The sequence below is a fragment of the Ambystoma mexicanum genome, chromosome 2q (assembly GCF_040938575.1).
Source record: "Ambystoma mexicanum isolate Mex_15411 chromosome 2q, UKY_AmexF1_1, whole genome shotgun sequence".
Classification (NCBI taxonomy): domain Eukaryota; kingdom Metazoa; phylum Chordata; class Amphibia; order Caudata; family Ambystomatidae; genus Ambystoma; species Ambystoma mexicanum.
The window spans coordinates 1,286,292,597-1,286,312,042 of record NC_090924.1 but is presented as its reverse complement, the minus strand read 5'-3'; the positions used below and the strand labels follow the sequence as shown (position 1 = coordinate 1,286,312,042).

Here is a 19,446-nt window from a genome sequence, read left to right as displayed (position 1 = left end):
CTCATCTGCGTATTACATTCGACTCCTGGCTCATATAAGACCATTCCTGTTGCAAGCAGGAGGCGAAACCATCGCAAGAGCCATTGTATCTTCAAAACTTGACTATTGTGGCTACTTGCTTATTGGTATAAACAAAGCTGAATTGAATAAACTCCAGGTAGTTCAGAATAGCTCAATAAGGGCTCTCATGGGCCTAAGAAAATATGCACATGTCTCGGAGGTAAGAAGGAAGTTGCACTGACTACCCATTGAGCAAAGAGTGTAATTCAGACTCCTAACCATCACGTTTAAGGCTTTATCCGGTGATGCGCCTCCCTACATAATTAATAGGTTAAAACTTAAGCAAATTAAACGCTCACTGAGTTCAAATGGAGATCGAATCCTTAAGGTACCTAAAACCTCCTTAGAACTTGTGAGAAAAGGCGCATTCTGGTCAAGTGCCCCTATTACATGGAATGCCTTGCCACCCAATATAAGAAATTGTGAATCAATTTGAGAATTTAAAAACAAACTCAACTCATCTTTTTAGATACTAAGTATTCTCATGATGTCTGCTCGAATTAACCTGTTCTTACGATCTGTGCCCGTATGCCTCCGGGCTCTATTTGGTTGCGCTTAATAAATAATAATAATTCACGCCCTCTCTAAAAGGGAAGTGCATCTCTGATGATGGACGATACAGTGGCCATGCACTACCTGAGCAAGCAGTGTGGCGTATGCTACCTTCCCCTTTGTAGAGAGGAGAGGCAGCTGTGGTTCTGGCTTTTAGAAAATCAGATCTTCATCTCAGCAATACATTTGGTGGGCACGGAGAATGGATTGACGGACACTCTGAGCAGGCAGAGCATGGTCTCACACGAGTGGGAAATGTGCCAGGGAGTCCTAGAAGGAGGTTCTCTCTCTGTGGGGTACTCCAGCAGTGGATCGGTTTGCCACAGAGTCCAGCAAGAAGTGCAGACAGTTTTGCTTGTGGGAATTCCCGGCGAGAGGCGCACTGGGGGATGCATTTTTGGTGGAGTGGACTTTCAATCTCCACTATGCCTTCCCTCCGATTCATGTCATTCCGTGGGTTCTCGGGAGGTTCCGAGCAACCCTGATCGCCCGGATTGGGTGAGGAGAAACAGTTCTTGGAACTTCTGGACTTGGCCATCAGCCCACCTCTATTGTTGCCTTCACTGCCGGATCTCCCATCTAAGTCGGAAGGTCGGGTACTCCACCCGAACCCGGAATCCATCAACCTACATGCGTGGCTTTTGAGAGGATGAGGTATAACAACTGGGACCTCTCGGAGGAGGTACTTGAAGTGCTGCTGGCTGCATTCAGACCATCAACAAGTTTGCTTTATGCTTGGAGTTCCATCTGTCCCAGGTTATTGACATGCCAACTTTCTACCCACCTCCCTCCAAGGAGGAGGAGCATTTCCATAGGCTATACCCAAAGAGGGCTGTTTGCTTCTATGTTGTGAGAACAGTGGAATTTACGGAAACAAACCAACTATTCATAGCCTTCTCGATGGCAAGAAAGTGTTTGGCTGTCTCCATCTCTAGATGGATCACTCCTCTTTTCCGAATTTTATCGCAGCGCAGGGAAGGAATTGGCTCCTGGCATCAGAGCCCACTCCATTAGGGGCGGTGGGGTGCTGCCTCTTCGGCTCAGCAAAGGGGGGTGCCAGTGAAGGACATTGGCCGAGCTGCAACTTGGTCCTCACTGCATACCTTCTCCAAACACTATTGACTGGATGTAGCTCATGAAGCCGATGCTAGTTTTGGGTGAGCGGTTTTGTGTAGGGACTTTCATCCCTCCTCCTTCACACATACTGCTTGAGGAGTCTTATCTGATGAGGAATTTGTGGGAAAAATGCAATCCATTGAAGGAGAAATTATTGTAAACTTCTTTCTATGGATTCTTCTCCCGCAGATTCTTCATCACCTTCCCATCCTGCTCCGCTATGAAACTGTCTCCAGTTAATGACTAACTTCTCTATTGGGAGTAAGAGGTGAGATCTCGTTTAAAGGGCTACTGTGTAACCTATTGGTGTGATTCTGCTTCCTTTTTTGCAGCCCCGTTCTTCACTGTTCACCAAAAAAAAATCCTTCTCAGGTTTTTCTTTTTTCTATGAGTTGTGGCTGTCTCCTCCGAATAGTTTGATTCTTGCTCCGCGGCAGCTGAGCTCGGGAGGAGGGGGGAATTTCTGGTCTGGGGAGAAGGTGGGGAACTTAGGTGCCAGGGCATAGTGGTGCAATATATTTACTAGGACCAACGTCCCATTCCGATTTGACAACAGCTATATCGAGTCAAGATTGATTGATGGCCGAGTCGAGGTGCACTACACCCCTTGTCAAGGTTTTCCAAGCAGCTGACACTGGAATGGATATCTATCTGGTGAAGAATCTGTGGCAGAAGAATACATAGAAAGAACATTTATAGATTCAGAATTCAATGTTTTTACATACAGGAATTGAAATAACGGACTTGCCTTTGTCTAGGTACACTATGTAACTCATCCTTATTGTATTGTAGCAATGGAGTTGGTGGCTACTGTTAAGAATTAATGACATTCCACAATGATGCATATTCTCTTGTTAGCTTCCCAGATCCAATGTTAACTTTTCAAGCTCTGTTTTATGATTGCAGAATGTTACTCAGAAGCCTGTAATACTAAGAAAGCGAAGGCAGCGGATAAAGATAGAGTCCAACTGGGATCTGTTTTATTACAGGTAAATGTCTTTATATTGTAAAAAACAAGATTAAAGCCTAACGATCGCAATGAAATACATTAGTAAAGAAACTGAAAATCTGCAGTTTTGTGCTTGGTGATTATGAACAGTGGTTGCAAGATTATATCCCTAACTAAACCTGAAACTTGATAGGATATGTCTGAGTTTAAGCCATTGTTAAAGCAAGGAGGAACAGCAATTTGTCAAATGAAGGTACTGAGACAGTATTGAAAGCATTCGGGTTCATAGGACGAACTAGGTTAACCTAGGTAAATGCTGCATGCTCACCTCCTATTGGGAATAAAGAACACTTTGTTCATCCCTATTACCAAAATACTCCTATATGGTATGCAGTGATGTTATTGAATAGATGATAAAGAATGCAATTTTGGACGAACCCAATACAAGATACAAAAATAACGAATTATAGAAGGGTAATTAAATGTAGTTGGGAATGAGAAACGTGGTTTAAGGGGTTGGGGAAAACATATTTTAAATAAAAGGAGGCGGAGGGGTCTCCAATCGCCCAAAACAACGAAAACCACAAAATTCTGTATTTTATGTGTGGATGTTTGACTTCTTTAAAAATGCTTTCTTTGTTTATTCGATAAAATCACATGCTACCCTCTTCTATGTTATGTCTGGTCCTTAAAGCTCCTCCATGTAATTGCAATGCTTTTTTTTACTTCCATGTTTCCATAAATCCATTCCTTTGAGGGAATTCATAACGTATCAACGTTCTAACGTGTACGTTTAAAAGGCAGCGTATGATTTGAGACTGAATGTCCCTTTATCAAGTAGTCTGGTTATCAAATGAACATAATATCACTGTCATTGGTATGCTAGCGCTGTTTAATAGACAGTCTTAAACAAGCAGTTAGTTTACCTACAATTCAGGATGATCAGAACCTGAACACAACCACTTATTCAACTTGTGAACTTTACCCCGTGCAGGGGGGAAAGTAACCGCCTCACCACTTTCCACAGTCCTAGGATCAAAATATATAGTGCACTCTACGGAGTTCCATCCTGTTTCCTAAAGTCCAAATGCAGAACCTATTCATGCAACAGAACTTTATTTACAATCAATTTTTTCTCATCCATCTCATTGACACTGTAGAAACTCTGTGTGAAATCAGACACAATGGAATTTTCTGGTTTTGGTTCCAAAGTTCCTCCTTGTGGATTGTTAACCACGACTTCCTACATCATACTTGCGCGGCTGTATGGTTATTAGCATTAAGGTGGTGTTATACAGGTGACTTTACTGCATTATTCCAAACATCAGATTTATGCTCAGTGTTGCCTTCTATTACCCCTCAAGAGCTAAGGGTGTATATTTTTGTACTGACTTACATAGGAAATCATTGTCCGCCTTGCTCGCTCCCCACTTGCCCTCCGAATTTGCTAAACATACATTCAATGGATTGATCTTCGTATGCTTACTGTCGGGATGGATTTTCTATGCTCTTGCCTGGTGGGCAGATGTATAGAAGGCCAACCAAGTTTAGTGACGGGAACTCTGGGAGCTGTTGTCAAACCAGTTCATGGTAGCAAGGCGAGTGAGTGGTCAAGGCTAAGTGAGCCTGGTAAAGGGGCCCTCAATGAGTACACACAGTGAAAATTCAAGGAACACACTTAAACAATCAGTTATAAAAAATATTTATTTATGGCTATTTAACACGATTTTACAGTCTGTTCCTTCAAAAAAGAAAAACAACATTGATTTATAAAAACCAGTTGTATGTAGAGTTTCATAATTCTACAATATCAACCAAGTAAAAGAACTACATCCTAATCTTCTGTATTGCTCACCGTGCATTACTTAATTGTCTACAGTCAAGGTATCCAGCCCCTTAAAAACATCCTCCAGAACTGTAATCTGTGCTCCAATCATTGAAACTCTTTCCCCCACTCCTGAACGACATCCACCATTCTTCTTGAGTGATTGTGACCATTTCATCGAAGACTGTTCCCAGGTGGAGTGTTCTTTTAGGTATTAAGCCTGTGCAAAAGAGTGATAAATGTTGCAGTGTTTCACTGCTATTCTTGTTGCTGCAGAACCTGCAGACAAGTCCTCACCCCTCCACAATCTCCTAGCAATTAACATTATAATATTAGGATATTATAATAATAATTTATTTTTATATAGCACTTTAATCTTAAGCACTTTTCATAGGACATATTTACAGACATTACTGTTATTACCCAATCGAAATTGGTACTCCTTTATCGACTTAGGAAGGATGAAAGGCTGAATTGGCCTTGCCGGGATTTGAACCTGCGACCTGCAGACCAAACGCAGATCACAGCAACAAGCGTTTAACCTGCTGAGCCATCGTACAAGTTAAAACGAAACCACGAAACCTTAGGAATTGGGACCTGTAGCAGGAACATGGAAATTTCAGTAAGTACTTAGGGGAGAGTATTATAGGATCGTGAATAGTCACAAGAGTTCTGATGTCGCTTAAGTTGGGATATTTGCGCCAATATTTCCGACCACTCCATATGCCTTGAGTTTGACAACCACCAAGGGTTAACAATAGTTTCTCTTCAGAGGAATTCAGTTCCTCAATTAGCAGGTGACATGCCAATCTCCACAGTTCAAGGACTGGGTCACTGTGATTATTCAAAGCCTCCTTGATAAGTGAGAAACCTCTCACAGGGGTCTCTACTATAAATTTCATATATAGGGACAATAATATCCATTTTGCATGGCTTTCATTGAAATGAAGCCAAGCTCGTATCTTACTAGTTGGTAGGAGTGCCTTGCGGAAGTTTGACCTTTTTCCAAAAAAGGCCCTCCAAAGTCAGCCATGTATTACTTGCAGTTGAAATAAAATGTCAGCGACATAAGTTAAAATAGATAGAACTGGGGGAGGCGCTTTTGCGTGACACAAAGATGGCCGCCTGACCTGTAGGCTCTGCAATAGAAGGTGGAACGAATGCAGATTTGGCCGTTGTAAACTGTGCACCGTGGAATGCTTCTGGCCGCCTCCCGGCCTTTGCTGCTGCCGACACTCGAAGTCCCGCTCCTCCCGCCCCCATCTCCGACATTACTGGCCGGCTCGTGCTAGCCCACAAGACGAACATACATTGACAACTGGTGCCTGGACACCCTGCCTGCAGCTGTGCACCCAGCTACTGACGCCTTTTCCGTGGTTCCCCGCAGGCCTCTCTACCTCCCGCCTCTGTGGGGCTGCTGCCGGGTTGGGGAGCTGCAGCGGGGTTCCTCCTGGGTTGAAGTGCCTGGGACCGCGTCGTTGCGGAGGTGGCCCCAGTCGTTTGAACACTGTTTGCCTGTTAACTGCCCCTCTACTCCGACATTGGGCTGCAGACTTGCTGGGACAGCACATTGTCTGACTGAGGATTGGACACCTGCTCTCTCTTCTGTGACGCTGTCTGTGGATGGCCCTTAGCACCCGATTCTCCTCGCCCTAACCTGCAGCTGATCCCTGCTGGGTCTGGGACTTGGATCCTGTTGCTCTGGCAATCGCACAGCGCCCATGCGCAATCTCACGATCTGCACCCTGTGGCGTGTGTATTCTGCTGTTTAACGGCCACCGACCTCTGTACTGGCGGAGCTGCAGCAATGCAGCCCCAGTGAGGACCTGCCTTGATTCTGACACCATTCAAGCCGCACACATATCCGCAGTGACTCTGCCGAGTGATCAGTCACAACATTATCCATGGTAATAACTGCTGTGGATACACGCTGTTGCCCCGCTGGGTTGTCCCTGGACCGTGGGCCACTGCAAAACTAATCAACAGGTCGGTGCTGCTGCGACGCTCAGCTGTGCATGGACTTGCTGCCCCCCGACCTCCCAGTGCCTCATCCACTTACGTGTCATTCAGACCGCTGCGGTCGCAGGACCACCATGTTGACCTGTCTGCCTTGGTCTGCATCCTGCACCCGACGGAACTGATGTGGTATAGACTCCTGTGACACTCGCTGACCCTCTTGCACACCCCACTGTTGCTTGAGTTGGATTGTTGATACTGCAGCGGGTCGCACCGGTTCAGTGGGGAAGGTGCCTGTTGGTGTCCTGTCGGCGCCGCAAACCCACCTGTCCCCCGCGCTGTGGTACTCCACTTGCTGCGCCATCATGGCAAAGGGTGGTGGGAAGAAACAGAGTACAATAAACATTTATACCAAGGCTGCACCTAAGATTCAGGGGGTTTGGTGGCTGTGGGCAATGGCAGTTAGCCACTGGCATCTGAGGAGGGATATAATACGCGAGAAGGGTTCATGGCCATACACACCAAAATCGACGACATGAGTGGCACAATCAGTGCTATAAAATCTTGTATAGAAAAAACTGACACCCCCTTCACAGAGGTGGAGACTAGAGTGGGGCGAGCGGAGGATGACATCACGGCACTAAGGGCTGATGTAACCTCACTCACTAAGCAAGTGCAATCCATCAGTAAGGAGAATGAAGATCTGGAGTCCCGCTCGAGGCAAAACTATCTACGTATTATAGGAGTACCAGAAAACAATATTGAAGGCTCTATGGAGGATTTTGTTGAACATACTCTTAACTTTGCTGCAGGGCCCGAAACTCTTGCTGCAGTTTGCAATAGAGTGTGCCCACTGGCTCCGAAAACCAAGCCTCGGGCTCCCCCCCAACCCCTGTCCAGTAATTGCACAGGTTCTTAACTACTGTGACAGGGACACTCTGTTGAGAGTTGCCAGGGCCAAGGGGGAGTTAATGTTGGGCTCCAGCAGGATCCACCTGTATCCTGATTTCTCGAGTGCCGTACAACAGGAGCGGAAATCATTTTGGGCTGCGTAGAAGAGGCTCCGATACCGATACCTGGAGGTGAAATATGCTGACTTGTACCCAGCCAAGCTAAGGATCGAACATACTGGGAAGGCATACTTCGCAATACCTGAGGACACCATGAAATTCCTCGATGACCCTTTCCCAGGGTGGCCCCTGCTTAACACACTTTCCTACGAGTCCCATGGGCTCGTCTCTGGTGTAAGATTGGTTCTTTATTCAATTTATTGGACACACTTGCTAATATTTACTTTATAGGTCTCTTCGCGATCATGTAGATCCTGTAAACTTGCGATATGTACTTAAAATTTGGTTTATATATGGAAGGTTCTGCTGGGTTGTAGGCCAGGCCGCAGTCGGCTAGCAGCCCGCCATGCAAAGTTGCAAAGAATTTTGGGATTTGGGGGTGGGGGTTTCATTCCTCTGATTGGGAGAGGAGCGGGTGGGTATTTGGGCTTGGCAGGGAGTTGAACAAAATGTGCTTGGCATTCGGGTTATGTTTCTGGGATGGCAGTATCCCCATTGGGTTAGGCTAGTGAAGTGCTTGTCACTTGCCCACACTAGGCCCTTGATTCACTTTGTGCTCAGATTAGATGGCAGCTAAGACACAGCAATGCATGAGCTGTAATGTGCGCGGATTGGGCAATCCTGTGAAAATGTGAAAGCTCCAACTATGTATAGAACGGCATAAGACCCGCAACTTATTCCTGCAGGAAACACATGCACTAGCAATGGGCTATGACAAATATGCTAAGACTTGGGGTGCACAGCGTTACTAGACTACGTACTCCACCCAATGTCGGGGAGTCATGACCCTGATCCATAAAACAATGCACATAAGTCCTCACACACAGACCCACTTGGATGGTATGTCTTGACACATAGGGTACTAATGGTCCAGGAAATGGTGTTAATGAACATATATGGTCCAAACATCAATGACCCAGAATTCTACACCCAGATCACAGACCTATTGGCACTGTACCCCCTAGTGCCCATCCTGTAGGGCGGGCACTTTAACACCATTCTGAATACCACCCTTGACAGATCTGGGTGTAAAGCCCGGCACCTGTCTAGAGCTGCCTGCACGATAATAGGCCAGTCCAGACTGGGTTGTTGGATGCCTGGAGACTACTACGCCCGTCAACCCGTATGTACTCCTTTTACCCAACGGTGCATGACTCTCACTCACGTATTGACACTTTGGCCGGCCTTATTGTAGAGGCAGAGAATGTAAGGGTATTGTGCTGATACTTACACTGGGGGTTGCAGGGGAGTCAAGACCCCCATGGAGACTTGAGCCAAGGGCACAGGTTGACCCAGTGTTTGCTGCTGGGATTGAGAAATGCGTTTAGGAGTACTTTGAGATCTTCACTGGCTCGATCACCTCTCACACATCCCTTTGGGACACCTTCAAGGCTTAAATTTGCGGCATGTCTTTGGCAAAGGAATCTGGGCTGGTTAGGGTGATACGCCTTAACATCCAAGAGAATGAGGCTATCTTTAGTCGACCCGAAATGCAATATGCAGCAGCTCCAACTGCTGCCACACTTGGCCAGATCAAAGATGAGCTTGATAAGTTCAGGGAACACTCTGACAGCGCAATTTCTTGGACAGTCCTGGATTTGCAAGGAAATACGGAGAGGGGTAATTCCCCGGTAAATTGCTGGCCAGGGTTGTGCGGCAGGAAGGGGGAGCCACCACATTCCATTTGTGCAGGACATCTCTGGAATGCTGGTCCATTCGACATCTGAGGTGAACCGAGTGTTTCACTCTTTTTACACAGCGCTTTACGCTAATTACAATACGTCAAGGACGACAATAGGACGTTAGTTCTTAGGCTACGCTCTGGCCCCCTTCTTGAAGATCGGAAACACTATCGAAGATCTCCATGACAATGTGATTTCTTTTAGCATCACAATCTGACTGAATAAAATGGGTTTGGCCTTTAGCATGTCTGAAAGCCTGTCCGGGCCAGATGCTCTTTAATTTCTAGTCTTATGGATCCAGTTGATATGCTCCTTTTTAAATGTCCTAGGCCATTCAGTTGCTGCACAGACCTGGCATTGGTCATGTGTGTCAAATAGAGTTGAAGTTCTTCACCCAGAATTCCTCTGAGATAGCATTAAGTAGTAGAGCTTTATTATAATTGGTTAGTTATAACGCGCTTAATACCCAGAGGTTTCTAAGCGCAGATCCGGGGATCGAACCTGTGTTGCTCCACGTCGTCTTACTTCCAAGGCAAGCGTGTTGCCAGTGTGCCATCCTCCCAAGACTGCAGAATTAATTAGTTGCCAAGATTGCGTAGTTTTATTTTTACAGATTTTAGACCTCATGTTTTCGGCGTCCTTTTGGAACATCATCCGCTTATGGTATCTAACCCAGTTTTAATATATTTGTTTACACTTTTTAACTAAGCCAGCGGTGTCTGTACTGACCAGGTTTCCTGAAAGCATGTTATGTTTTAAGCCTTGTAGTCAATTCTCCTCTCGTAAATAGGTGTTTGAAACCTCTTGTGTTACACAATGCCAAGGCAAGGTCCTCCATTTCTCCCTGTACCTTGAGTTAATCTTTTCCTTTGTTCAGGATCAAGGCCTGCGCTAACCATGCTCTTGAATCCTTGCTGTTCACGTTTTTCAGAATCTGTTTGATTCACTACTTTTCTTGTAGCACCCTCATTCGTGGCCACTATAATTTTGAAGGGCGGACTTATACTTGAAGTAACGTTGTTTTTATTGTAGAACAGAGCTCAATCCTCCTTTATTAGGGTTGGTTGCGGAATGTTCTTAGTGGTTTAGTGATTGTATTCGGAAATGAGACCACATTGTAGCTAGACATTTTGTTGATCTCCGGTCTTTCCAAAGTCAAGGGGGTTTTTGAGCAAAACTTCCCTTAAATTGAAGCTGAAGGGCATGAATGCTGGAGCCTCTTCCAAGATAATTTCTTTCACCAATTTAGAGCATAGGTGTAGCAGTACTCTGAAACAGATTGTTCTTAGTTTTGGTATATGATGGAAGAGTCTCAGTACGTTTCCTCGGTTTAGTGTCTAGGCCTCCTGCGAATCAACAACCTTTTCCAACCGGATGCATCTGCCTTGAGCATTGGACGTCTTGTGTGAGCATATTCGGGTGGTAGTTGCTAGAGACGTAGGACTGATCGGGATCATGGTGGTACCATTTCCACCAGTCGAATCATTCAATTTAAATCTTATTTTGACAGACTTTACGTTTTTACATTTTGTGCATTGCAGTTGGAGTTCTTTCACCCCTTGCTTTATTTTCTTTTTCCTCGAGAAAATTGAATATTCCCTGTCAAAATGCCTCATTGCTTGAAACGTTTAAGATCTTGTGGTCCATCTCCTGCATTGAAACATAACAGAAGGGGAGTTCTGCAGGGCATCATTGTCAGCTTCCACAATCTGTTTGTTTCTTCTGTTTGAATTGTTGCGTTTGGTACAATGTTTGTGAAGCTACCAGCTGAACGGGAGTGTTCTAGTTGACTAGAACTTGTTCACCTTCTCTTTCCAAGTTAGTTAATGTTATGGTCAGGACGTTTTTAGGCAAACATTCCACCTCAGATCCTGGACGTCATTGCACCAAAACACTAGGGGTAGTGGAAGTGACCTCACACGACCATTGACCTCTGATGACATCACAGGAAGTGATGTCATTTGACCCAATGGCGAAGTGATATCATGGGAAGCGAAGGGATACAACCTGTTGCCCCTTGATAAAACAGGAAGGGGCATCACATAGCATTGTTCCTACGTACACAACGAAAAATATGGTTACGATATCACTGTGATATACATTTCATACAATAATGGATCACCATATGTATCGTTAATCAGTGTGTATAGGCCCACATCACCAAAGCACTGTGAATTCAAGCAGACCTCCAAGGCCAAATGATAATGATGTGTTATTATAAAGCACTTACGCTTAAGCGCTTTACATATAACAGATATGCATACACTATCACTCAACCAGTGTTGGTACACATTTATCGACCCCAGAAGGATGAAAGTCTGAGTCGAAGTGTTTAAGAACACACTAAATCAGAGCCTTACCCCCTGAAGTGTGCCTGAAATAAACCTTTAATGAGTCTAGCGATTATTGTATAGAATTCCAGAACGACAAATTTGTTATTGCTATCCTTTCTGATTTATGGTCACTACTCAGTGTTATACTAGTGCAACCCTGTTTGGTTTTTTTTGAGACCTGAGTAAAAAAGCCAGTCACTCCAGAAACAAAGAGCCACATGGCACTGGCCACAGCCAGCCCATGAGCTTACATGTAATTATTATTTTTTTTTAAATTTCTTTTTATTGGCAAGGAGCAATAGCAGGTGCATTACATACTACATCAACAAACCGTGATACATGTTTAAAGGTACGGACAACAATCGGTGCATTAGTAACGAGGCAGTCACATTCACAAGAACAAATCAAGTCCAGTGAGGGGACCCACAGTTTAGCTTACACCCCTGCCTGATCTGGCGATGGGGGGCGAGGATAGGAGCTCCAGGTCAGCTTTGCTATTCAAATAGCTACAGAACTCTGTCCACACGTTTTTGGGGCGATGTTTTGATATAGTCATCCTCACACACCTGTGTCCAGGTGAGAGCCTTTAGCCACATTTCTAGCATAGGGGGTGATTGCCGTTTCCAGCACTGCAGGATGGGTCTTTTGGCCACTATTGCTCCCATGTCCAAAAATTTAGAAACACGCTTAGCCCCCGCTCCCTCCACAGCCCAAACAACACAGCCAGAGGGTCAGGATCAATCAAGAAACCCCACCATCTCTGAGAGGACCTCGAGCACAGCCTCCCAAAACAGGGCCAGCGCCCCACAGGACCAGAACATATGTGCGTGATCCGCCTCGTTGGATTTGCATCTCTGGCAAACGTGGGGTTGATTTTGTGCGAACTTCCCAACAACCCAGGGAGTGTAATACAAGCGATTAAGGAGTTTATATTGCACACATCTAAATCTAGGGTTGAGGGAGACCTTACGTGTGTGTACACATTTTCGGCCACATCTCGTCAGTGATTGCCAACCCCAGTTCCTGGCTCCATGCATCCCGAATCTTATAGGATGGTTCTGCAGTACATTCTATCAGCATTTTGTAAAGGGCGGATATTTTACCCCTACCCCCTGCAGAATTAGCGATGTAACAGATTTCGGAGGACTCTGGGGGTTTGTCCGGGTATGAGGGCCACATGTCCTGCACTGCCGCTCTGAGTCTAAAGTATTGCAGTAACTCCAGTGGTGAGCCAGAGTGTCCTGGCCTCCATGTCTGCGGGGTGATGAATTTCCCGTCGGGGAACAGGGCGGAAAGCGCCCGATACCCCAGGTCCAGCCAGTGTCACATAAGGGGTTTATCCTGTGTGGGGGCGAGGCCTGGGAATGACCATATGGGCAGCCATTTATAGTACGGACGGAGTTCGGAGTGGGGTTGCAGCATCTGTTTCCATGCCCTGATTGTGGCGGCCACTGGGTCAGCCGGGGCGTCGAATTGATACGAGTGGAAGAGGATCAGGGACATGACATTTAACTCCTCGGTTGCCAGGATCTCGAATTTGACATGAGGAGGTGGGTCTTGGGGATTATACCAGTGTGTTGCGTGTTGGGCTTGTGCAGCAATCCAGTATCGGGCTATATCCGGCGCGTTAAAACCCCCTTTCTCATATGGTAAAGTCATATGCTGCCATTTCCGGCAGACGGCCCCGGAGTGCCATAGGAACCGGGCAAACCCTGCGTGCAGGTCTGTGAAATAGTGTTTCCCAGGCCAGAGTGGGACGTTGGCGAATATATATATAGGAGCTTTGGAACTATAATCATTTTGATTAGCGACAGTCTTCCCGCCAGGGACAGGGGGAGGTTACTCCACCTCTTCATTCTAGCTTCCGCATACTGCGCAGAAGCATCATAGTTGTCAGCCAATAGGGAGGCTCTAGACAGGGAAACCTGGACCCCGAGATATTTAATCCCTTCCGGGGCCCACCTGAGTGGGAATTCGTATGACGGTTGAAGGGTTGCAGGTGTGAGAGGGAAGATATCCAATTTAGTGTAATTTATAGTGAAGCCCGAAAATATACCTATTTTGATTATCTCACGGATGATTGGGTCTAAGTGGACCGAGGGGTCCCTGATGTACAGAAGCACGTCATCCGCATACAGTGATATAATTTTGGGCGTGTCACGCAGGCGTATCCCCTTACAAGTATGCTTGTCTCTTACACTGTCTGCCATTGGCTCAATAGCCATCGCAAATAATAGGGGGGAAAATGGCCACCCCTGGCGCGTCCCTCTGTGGAGGGTGAAGGGAGCCGAGAGCTGAGAATTAACCAGGACTCTGGCCACTGGGTTTGTGTAAAGCAGTTTAATATAGGAGAGCATGCGTGAGCCAATTCCCATTTTCTCCAGCACCGCCCACAGGTACTTCCATGAAACCATATCAAACGCCACTTGGGCATCTGGGCATCTAGTGTCACGGCAACCGCGTTAGCTTTAGGGTCAATTCTGGAGATGACATTGAATAGGCGCCGGATATTTAAAGCAGTGGAACGGGCAGGGACAAAGCCGCTTTGGTCCGGGTGGATTAGGTACGTCATGATGGGGAGGAACCTGTTCGCAATAATCTTGGCAAATATTTTGGTGTCTGTATTCATAAGAGAAAGAGGTCTGTAGGAGCCACACTCCTCCGTGGGTTTGCCCGGCTTGGGGAGTACAGTGATAATAGCCTCATATAGGCTCTGGGGGAGAGTGGCAAGGCAGAAGGACTCATCCCACACCTCATGCAGGCGCGGGGCCAGTAAAGCAACGTGCTCTTGATAAAATTCAGCTGTTAGGCCATCAGCACTGGTGGCCTTGCCTTTGGGAAGGGCAGAGAAAGCCTCAGTGATCTCATCAAGAGAGATGGGAGCGTCCAGCTGTTCTTTAGTGGCGTGGGATATATAGGACATGGGGATACTGTCAAGGAGACGATCCAGGTCCTGAGGGCTATGCTCACTCTGCGGGGCATAGAGGGCAGCATAAAATTCCAAAAAAGTCTCAAGAATGGGTTGGTCAGCTCAATGTTGGACACCGTCCTTGCTCCTAATACTGTCAATCCGGGTTCTGCCCCCCTCGATCCGGGCCAGCCTGGCCAGGGTTTGACCGGGTCTTTCCCCCTCGCCATATTTACGAGCCGCAATGGGTCGTGCATAATATTGTATCTCCCTGAGGGCATGTGCCTCAAAGGTCTCCAATTCCGCACGTTTCTGCGCCAACTTGGGCGGGAGCAGAGGCGTATTCACGCTCTAGTTCCTTGAGTTTTGTCTCGGAGCGTTTCAAAGAGTTCCTAATGTCTTTCAAGACCCCAGCTTCCCTAGAGATACGCATCCCCCTGATGAACACCTTGAAAGCCTCCCATCGGACCCCATCAGTTGTGTCATGGCGTTTATTGTTGTCAAAAAACGAATTGACATCCGCAAGGATGTCAGCCTTAAAAAATTATGTCATTTAATGCCTCAGATTTAAATCGCCAGTTGGAGTGGCGAGGTAGTGCAGGCTGCAAGGTAATGTCGAGTGTCACTGGGGAGTGGTCTGAAAGCCTGCGTGGTAATATCTGCATGCTCAGATTCTTCCCCATCAACCCGGCCGAAAGAAGGAAGAGATTGATTCTGGAATGACTGTCGTGTGCAGAAGAGTAAAACGTGTACTCCTTAGCCAGTGGGTTAAGTGCTCTCCAGGCATCGATTAGGCCAGCTGGGCCCATGTGTGCCTGGAGCCGACGAGCGGCTCTGGATACCGTCCTGTGTGCAGTGCCTGATCTGTCGAGTTCAGTGTTTAGTATGAGATTCATTTGCCCCCCCCCCAAATAACCGGGATCCCGATGTATCTCAGAAGCAGGGTATTGATGTCATCAAAGAGGTCAGGGGATTCTATGATCGGGGCGTATGTGTTGACCAACAGGCACTCCGTGTTAGCTAATAGACAATGGAGGATCACATATCTACCCTCACGATCTATGTGGCTAGTACGTAAGGAAAATTCCACTGATTTGTGAATCAAGGTTAAGACACCCCTGGACTGAGAGGAATATACAGTGTTGAATTTATTGGCGCCCCATGCCGGGGCCAGAGAGGAGGAGAGTTGCGCAAGAGCGTGGGTTTCTTGTAAAAGGAGAATATTAACCCCATGCCTCTGAGCGTACGCCGTTATCCTGCGGGCCTTGGTGAAGTTACCGAGCCCCCGAATATTCCATGACATTAGTCTAATAGCCATGTTACGACTTTACAGGACATCCCAGCATTGCGTAGCTTTGATTGTTGACCGTATGATGGTTATCGATGCAGTGACACACCTTTCCACTCTCCAAGCCACACTCTCCTTGCCATTTTTGAGATAACATCCCTCAATCCTGCCACCCCCCACCCTCACTGCCCACCCCAACCAAGCAGTGCACAGAAACCCACCCCAAGACCCTACACAGCGGTGCCCAACGGAACAGGGGAACACCTGCCTGCGCGCCCAACAGGGGCGCATCCAACGGTCATAACATTCCAAACTCGGTGTTGCAGCTGCAGCGGGGGTCGCTGTTGTCGTTAACCCACTTGAGTGTGAGATTGGTGCAATGCACCATGGATCTAGTAGCGGTATCAATTAGTAAAATTCAGGGAGCCATTACAACAGGTTACTCATAGAGGATATAGAGAATGCAAGGTTCATGAGTACAACAAGGGAGATATAGACAGTGTGTGTGTGTTATCGGCGCCCAAGGCGGACCACTTGTGCGAGCCGGTGTTCGCTTCTTCAGCCATCAAGTATTGGCTCCTCGACCGAGCCAGGAAGCGGGATGTGGGCTTCGATGAATTTCACTGCTTCCTCCGGCACTGTGAAAAAATATAACTTATTGCGATGAGTAAGCTTCAGACGTGCCGGGAACAGCATGGCATATTCAGTTTTCCTCTCCCTGAGTAACTTTTTCACACCGTTGAAATGCTTGCGCTCCATTTGCACACTGATGGAAAAGTCTGCAAAAATTCTAATAGTTTGAGATTCAAATTCCAGTTCCCCCTTCTCCCGGGCCAAGCGAAGTATATGGTCTCTGTCCCTAAAACTCAAAACCTTTTCAATGATCGGCCTGGGGAAGTCCCCTGGTTTGGGACGGGGGGGGGTCAGCGCCCGATGAGCGTGCTCGATCGTGAAGAACGGGGAAAGTTGGGGATTACCCAGGAGGTCTCTCAGCAGATTTTCAACAGCCTGCTCCATCTTGCCCTTGAGGGCGGACTCCGGGACCCCCACGATGCGGAGATTATTTCGACGGAACCTGGACTCCAAATCACATTTTGCCTTGACTTGCTTCATATCACGCACCCGTTCAGAGACAGTGTTTTGGAGAGTGTGCATTCCATCCTCGTTGGCCCCGATTCGTGTCTCGGCCTCCGCCAGCCTGGTACCATGCTGATCCAATTTGGCCCGCATAGAGGCAACGCTTGCATTAATGTCATCCAGTTTCTTGTGGCACCGTTTTTTGCCATGGTTTCCATTAAGGTCGTGAGGTCAGACGGCGGGGGGCACGAGGGTGCCTCAGAATCGTCCTGGTTCAGGGGTGACCCTCCCTGCTCCTGTCTGGGAAGTGACTTAGTGTATTTGTCCATTGCCCCCGCCTTGTTGGAACCGCATGATTTACTTGGCATGCTACGGGAGTACACCGGAGCGACACAGGGCAGCCCTTGCAGGGTGTTAGGTTTGTGGTCCTTGGGCCCCCTGGGTACAGCAATATCCGGACAAGGAGTGCCTCAATCTCTCGTTAGGAGGAATCCAAACTCAGTGTAGGGCTGAGCTGCACACTGGGCAAAAACGTTCCAGAGCGGGTACACAGACTCCAGTAACAGCAGCAGGAGGGGGGTGTAGACAGAGACCGCCAGGCAAGCACAGAGTTTGGGCGGCAGGATGTGGCCGGTCGCTGGCGGTTTTGCACCCCACGCCAAATCACAGAGGTGCCACAAAGTCGTTTATCGCCCCGGGCCTACGGGTCCGCAGCAGCTTGAGAAGTATAGGGATCCCAGATCCGGTGGGACTCAAGTTGCAGGCGAGCTATGCACACGTTAGATACACGGGGGCTCAGCACACAACCCCTGCAGCCCCCCACCTCCTCACCTGGTGGCGCAGAGTTCAAGTCTTTCAGCCGCGGCCGAGGCCTCAGGTGCACCGGACCGCTCTCAGGGGATAGAGAAGAAAATATGCGGATGGGCCGCAGTGTCCAAGTTCGTGGCGGTTGGCAGCAGTCAACACAGCACCATAGGCACCTTACGGGGGGGCGGCCGGCAGGCCGGCTGCAGGCAGGGGAGGGCGTGTTGTCTCCGGGGCGATGGGATCGCCTCGGGAGCCCCCGTGGGGCTGGATGAGTCACTGGGGCAGCCACCAGCCGGAGTCACAACCGCACCACCGGGCGCATCCGCCATGCCAGCCCGTCCTCAGGGCGAGCCAGGAGTGAGGGGCCGCTCGGGACAGCAACAACTTCAGGCGCACCTCGCCACAGGGGGGACAGGACCGGGAGAGAAGCGACGTGCAGAGGGTCAGGTACGCAGGTGGCCGGGCCAGGAGGAAATATAGTCCGCCCCTGCAGCGGCCTCCGGAGGGCCAATCCCGCGGCGATAGAGTGCGGCTCCACAGGGCACCAGAAGCAGATAGCCGCTCCACAAGGATTAGGAAGTAAAAATCACAGCAGCATACAGGGGCCGAGCCCGCATCCTCAATATGCGGCCCGGCCCGGCAGGCCTCAGTCAGCGGGGGGCCGGGTCAGGAGAAAGAAGAAAAGAAGGGCCCTGCTCGGTGATAAAGTTACGTTTTTCACCCCGACATGGATCAATATGTCGCTCCGGGGATGACAAACACAATACACACACTCCCAGTGTCGGATGGTGCAGGAAACTGCTGATGCAGGCGGATATTCAGCAGTCGGGCACGGAGCTTGAAAGCTAGGCAGTCATCTTGCAGGCTGCTCAACAGCGCCCCCCAATTATTATTTTTAAAACCTTTTTGATTTCGTTCTTTTTTCTTTTTTTTTTTAAGCGGGGCAGTTCCGACCCCCTGCTCAGATCGCAATCTCAGTTCTCTTCTGTCCTTGGGTTCATTAATTAATGGGTCCAACATTCTTTGGTACATATGCAGGGACTGCTCAGAGTTTTTGTCCAATGATCCTTGAACCGCCGAAGCAAATCCTTAAATGAAGATTGGCTTAGAGTGCAACATAGCAAGTAAGGTAGAATGGTCTTCAAGGTTCTCATGTAGAGATTCGTATAACTTCAAAAAACGTGCTAATACGCTGGCCAAGGAAGACGTTGTACCTGCGTTAATACCCCCTCTCAATCGGTCCTTTGGATTGGCTGGGGGGGCACCTTTGAGGACTTGATCTTACCGTTCTACTTGTAGAGGGAGGTGAATCACAATCCGAAGAGTCGAAACTAGTGGAGGACTCTTGGAGTCTCTTCCTCCCTTTATCTTTGCCTTGTGGGGATGAACTATCAAGGGTCATGGGCCTTGTCTCAACATAAGATGGTAACGATGCATGGTTTAAAAAAGGAGTAGACTGCGTGTCTGCTTCCATGATCTCAGAAATCCTTATTTTGACTATCAGAGAGGCTGCCAGTGCACAAGTAGGCCGTTGATCAATTGGAAGTAGTCCTCACTAGGAGTGACTGTGGAGCCTCTGAGCAAGGGGTTAGGTGTGTCGTCCATCGGAGATGACTTCACAATTGTACTTTCGGGCTGTTAGGCAGAATCCTGTGCAGTGCCCTTAGGGACCACTACACACAATTAAGACTACAAGTGGTAATACAAGTTCACCTTTGGTACAAGCCTCTACTACACTGTTAAAGTGGTAGCAGTAGCGGAGCAGCCAGACTTATCTCAAGAGCAAATGAGCAGTAGTAGAAATTACACAAAGGACCACAATT

At 47.9% G+C, this 19,446-nt stretch overlaps 1 protein-coding gene across 3 annotated transcripts in view; it reads left to right on the top strand.

The window, feature by feature from the left end:
• Nucleotides 1-19,446, top strand: part of DNAJC13 (DnaJ heat shock protein family (Hsp40) member C13) — a 2,820,731-nt gene that overhangs the window by 1,055,970 nt on the left and 1,745,315 nt on the right. For all 3 annotated transcript variants that reach the window (XM_069648714.1, XM_069648713.1, XM_069648715.1), the window contains one exon: nt 2,635-2,717. In XM_069648714.1, coding sequence (XP_069504815.1) covers nt 2,635-2,717 — 83 coding nt within the window. The remainder of the gene's footprint in view (nt 1-2,634; nt 2,718-19,446) is intronic.